At 37.7% G+C, this 5,088-nt stretch overlaps 1 protein-coding gene across 1 annotated transcript; it reads right to left on the bottom strand.

Annotated features, from left to right (window-relative positions):
• Positions 1-2,019: 2,019 nt before the first annotated feature.
• Positions 2,020-4,460, bottom strand: LOC126732850 (probable indole-3-acetic acid-amido synthetase GH3.1). Its single transcript, XM_050435891.1, has 3 exons — positions 4,017-4,460; positions 3,805-3,906; positions 2,020-3,703 (listed from the first exon to the last, which is right to left on the bottom strand). Exons 1-3 carry the CDS (start codon positions 4,349-4,351, stop codon positions 2,329-2,331), a joined length of 1,812 nt encoding a protein of 603 aa, XP_050291848.1. The 5' UTR covers positions 4,352-4,460; the 3' UTR covers positions 2,020-2,328.
• Positions 4,461-5,088: the final 628 nt, after the last annotated feature.

The following is a 5,088-nucleotide window of genomic DNA, read 5'->3' as shown; positions in this document are numbered from 1 at the left end:
CAAAAGTAAATTAATATATATATGATCATTTAAACTAGCATCTGTTTAGTATTAACAAAATATAAATAAAATAAAGACAAAATAATTTATTGTTAATACATTTTAACGCAATTACTTATGCTAAGAGATTTGTAGTTTGTTCATCAAAAAAAAAAAAAAGAAAAAAAAAAAGAGATTTGTAGCTTAACTATTACCTTCTAGTAGTTTAACTGTTACCTTCTAGTAGTTTGAAATGAGTCATTTAAGATTCAAATTTTCCTCCCCTAAAATTGAATTATAAAAAAAAGCCCCATTAAGCTATTAAATTAAACTTAATGCTATTTTGAATCCCAAAATTCGTCTGTGATTGATTTTATAATAAATTACTTTATGTTGTAATTTCCCTTTTATTCTACAAAATGAAAGAGTAGGTTAAGAAATTATTTTTGATTTTGCTGTAATGTCTAGTTTTAATAATATTCATGGTTCGAAAAGTCAAGTATGGTTGGTTTTCTCATCTTCTACATATAAAATAAAAATCTTATTTATTATCTCATTATATATACATTATTCTTCTAACTAAAAACTAATTAGGGTTTCCAAGTATTATTATTATTTTTTTGTTAAAAAAAAAAAAAAAAAACTACTCCTCCTCAGCTGCTCGACGTTATATTCTTTGGATTTGGATCTGATGCCATAGCCAATACCCCAAAATTACTCACAAAAAAATTTCAACTTTTTTAATCCTTTACCTCCTTTGACTTTTAAGTTTTTTAATTTTAAACCTTTTTGATCTAATGGCTAATATTAAAAGTAACCTTCTCAACTTTTGATCACAACCATTAAAAATGTATTGCATATTAGGGTTATTGCAACTGATCTCAATCCATATTCTCTAATGTGTACAATATTCTTCTAATTTGTTAGTTTAAGATATAAAATATAAAAACACTCAAACAAATCATTTAGGTTTCAGTCAAACAACACAATATCCAAATCATAAAGTTTGTAGTTTTTATTATTATTTTTATGGGTCCTAAACAGAAAATAGCTAAAGTGCTAATTAGACAATTGTTTGGGGGGGAAAAAAAGGTTCACAAATAAAGAATTTTTTATGTAAAGTGAATTTTTTTTTTCCATCAGCGACAAGAATGGACTAAATAACCATTTTATTTTATGAATTTATTTGGCAATATTCAATTAGGGGGACCAAGAAAATTTAACCCCAAAATTTAAAATCATACATATAAAAATATACAGTTTAAAACATAAATAAAATTTAGGGGGGCATGGCCCCATTTAGTCTTCACATGTGACATGGCTTAATTCATGTATAATAAATTAATAATAAGTTAATAATTAACCACAACAATCTTGTTAGAAAGTACTATCTAAAAATCCTTCTGTAAAACAAACTGATATTAGAGATTCTGCTATCACAACAATGAGATCCAAAGTTTCTTCTAAGAATTATTGTCGTTGTTAAGGTTAAAGAAGCAGATATAGAGCATAAAGAGCTTGGAAGAGAGCTCGAAGTTGGTGCTAGTAACAGTAAAATGAGGATTAATTCAGAGAAGAGTGGAAGGGGTTAGGGATTTCAAGAGAGGCGAAATTTGTATTAAGGTAAGGGATTTGGAGAGAGAGAGAGAGAACTCATCAGGCGAATGGAAAGAAAATTATTTTATAGATGGTTTCGTGCACTTAGCATAGGACATTCATCATGGTTTTTTTGTGTTTTTCGTTGTTCTCTAAAACCAGAAACGGAGGAAATCTTTATTATGTTCTCTATTTTTTCATTTTTCACTGTTCTTGGAGTATTGTTCTTTGAAATCTCTCTTCGAAGAACAAACCAATGATCATTTTTGGGGCAAAAACAGGTTTTTATGTCTAAAATTAGAAACTGTTTTTGGAAACAGATACCAAGCGCATCTTCATGGAAATTTTCTACCCGCAGAATAATGAAAGCTGCAAACTTGTAGAGGAATATCTTGTACATGCGCTAAAATCCATGCAAATAAACCCAAAGTCCAACAACGCAGATAAATACAAAATTACAACCCTTAAAATATAAGCAAATTTACAACTTTTGCCACCAAATTCAAGATATGAAACGACAGCTGTTCATGGCCCACATTTTCAAAGTCTTTTCCTTAACTTTATCAAAGCTGAGAGAAAGACAGAAAGACAGACAACGATAAGATACGCTGGACTAACAAACACATCATTAGACAATTACATCATGCGCACAGAAGATGATCTGAACTTATTACACGAACACAAACCCTGCAAATTCAAAGAGACACTTTTAAAAGCTAAATTACATCAACAAGGCATGGACTTTTTGGCTGTTCAACAACTTCTTCGCGGGGTCCAATGTGGCAAAGCAGGGCTAAAATGCACTGAGACTTTTCGTGAGTCCAGGAGCTCCATGATGGGGTTGAAACTCACACACCTTGGTACTTTATATTGATTAATAGACGCACCCCTAGAGATTGCATAGTCCATGAGCTCTTCAAATGTGCCATTTTTAACCACCCTGATCTCAAGTGGTCCAATTGAGTTGTCCGCCACTCGGCCTTGTCTGTAAACCGAGTTCATTGATTCTTCCATGACTAAACAACATTGGTTCAGTACCTCTTCAGTCGGTGAATTGGCTGGGTCCTTCACTAGCAACTCCCAGTAAATAACATAATGTCCTGGGATTGACTTAGTGTCTGCGTAGCTTGTGTACTCAACCACACTAGTGTTGAATTCTTTTAGGAGCTCTGAGGCATTGTCGATGGCCTTTTGCAATTCAGACTCGTCCGTCTTGTCCGAGTCGATGCTCAACAACACGTTCTTTCTTCTAATGAACCGGAATTGAGGAGCCGAGTTGTGGAACCCGGTGACTTGGAGGATGTCACCCACACGGTAGCGGCAGAGTCCGGCATAGGTAGTGATTATGAGCTCGTATTCTTTTCCAACTTCTACGTCGGCAAGGTCCACAAGGCGTGGAGGGGAGTCACGAGAAAACGCCTGAGCGTTCGGGTCGTGTGGCAAAAACTCAAAGTAACCCATGTTTGGCATGATGGTGTAGGACACTTCAGAAGGTTTGCACATTGGCTTGAGGTTAAGCCCAAAGTAGCACTCGGAAGAAGCGTACATAGTGCAAGATTGTGGTAATCCAGCACTATAATAGTCAAGTGTTGGTCTGTACTGAGCCATAGCACCTGTTACAATCACGTCCAGATATTTTGTGTTGGGCCAAATTCTTGTGATTATTCCTTCCCAATTCTCCCCGGAACACTCTTTGGTTATGAACTCAGCAAGTTCTGGGTTTGGTTTCACAATTTTGGACATGCACTCTTTGAGAGAAGGGTCTGTGATTTTAGGGTTTAAAGTTCCGGTTGAGATGTCATGGGCAAGTTCTTTCCAGTTAAGCTGTAGAAACCTTATGGCTCTGAGTAGGCCCGAGGCGAACACGGCACCGAGTCGGAGGACCTCCTCACGCATCAAGAGGCCACAAAGCATCTGAGTATACAAGCTTTGAAACGAGTCGGCACAAAGAATGGCCTCGTCTGGGCTGGTGTAAACCGTATAGGGATCATATGGCCTAGTCTTGAAATGGTCACTTTTGTAATAGCCGGTGAGCACGGGACGTGCCAAAAGCCCACTTGGAGTCTTTGTTTCTGCTTTCACGAACAAGAAGTAAAGTCCCTTTCCTTTGTCTAAGCCCGGGACGTATCTGTTGGAAAAAAAAAAAATAAAACCATTAAGAAAAAGAGTTCAACATGAAACTTGTAACACAAGAGAAATATTTAACAAGTCAAAGATTTATGTGCTTACAGGTTCATCACCGGCATGAGAAGGCTGTACAGTTTCGAGCGACGGTCCCACTCTTCATAAATCGTCGGCATCAATTTTCTTTCACCAGCCGAAGTCCCAGAACTGCAAATTCATCACAATTTCATTAACCCAAAAGCCAAAAAAAAAAAAAAATCACGTTACAACTCAAAAATTATACTAAAAAACACAGTCACAGCAACTAAGAAACTCACCTGGTGAGGAACTCAGAGATGGGACGAGAGGATAAGATCGGGGAGCGATCACCATTAGCGATACGTTGGATATAAGGCTGAAGATCCTCATAGCTAACAACAGGGATTTTCGACTTGAACGAGTCACGGTCCGTTACTCCATCGAGTTGGTACCGCCTGAGATACTCAGTCTCAGCGTTCTGACTCAGTATTTCTCCCAAAACCCTCTCCTGGACAGAGTCGGTGTTCGTTGTCATCTCATCGATGAACTGAAGAGCCTTCGCGTCTTTTTCACACACAGCAGGGCCAAGCCTAATTGGCGAAGCGACCCGTGACTGTGATTCCCCAACGGCCATTGTTGATAAAACTCAAAAAATAAAGAGTTAAGAAGAGAGAGAGAGAGAAAGCTGAGAATATAAAGACAGGTTTTTCTCTTTGTCCTAAGAGCAAAGTTCAGAAAATGTATGGTGCGAGTTGATACCTCGTGAATGAGCATGCTTTTATAGGGTGAAAACTGGTTTGGCCGCGTCATTTCCCACGTCATACGATGGTCGGGACCAATGGCAACTTGGAAGGGCTCTAACGGCGCTTTGCTGATTTGAGCGACAACGCTAAATTAAAGAATTCTACTTTTGTGTCAGAACGTGCAACCTCAAAAGGGAACACGTGGGGCCCAGAACATGTATGAATGTCTATATGTCGTGTGACAGGTAGGGCCGGTGCTTGCCACATCAGCTGGGTCTTTTGCACAAGCCTAGTCGTCAGCCGAACCACGCGGCCCTTTCGGGGTGAATCTGTTGGTCTCCGACAATGACAGTGCCGGCTGATCAGTGATAACTAAGGAAGCCAGCTTCGAGAATTAGGAGTTGTGAGTGGAGACGGCTGGAGACTAAATATTAAGGTATGAAATTCGTGTTGCATACGGGGGGGAGAACCTAAGTACTTTTTTTTTTTTTTTTTTGAGAAACATCTACTTACCTAACTTTGAATTGTCAGATAAAAGAAAATTATACTCTAGGACTATGTAGGAGAGAATATTTTAGGTTAATGATTTTGAGGGGCAACATAGGAGTCAAAAGGTTAAAGTTATTTA

The sequence above is a fragment of the Quercus robur genome, chromosome 6, assembly GCF_932294415.1.
Source record: "Quercus robur chromosome 6, dhQueRobu3.1, whole genome shotgun sequence".
Lineage (NCBI taxonomy): Eukaryota > Viridiplantae > Streptophyta > Magnoliopsida > Fagales > Fagaceae > Quercus > Quercus robur.
The sequence above is the reverse complement of the archived record's forward strand: the minus strand, read 5'-3'. Positions and strand labels throughout refer to the sequence as shown.

Coding starts and splice junctions, on each gene's coding strand:
- LOC126732850 (XM_050435891.1), bottom strand. CDS start 4,351: ATGGCCGTTGGGGAATCACAGTCACGGGTCGCTTCGCCAATTAGGCTT. Junction 3,907..4,016: donor ATCTCTGAGTTCCTCACCAG/GTGAGTTTCTTA, acceptor ATGAATTTGCAG/TTCTGGGACTTCGGCTGGTG. Junction 3,704..3,804: donor CTCATGCCGGTGATGAACCT/GTAAGCACATAA, acceptor TTTTTCCAACAG/ATACGTCCCGGGCTTAGACA.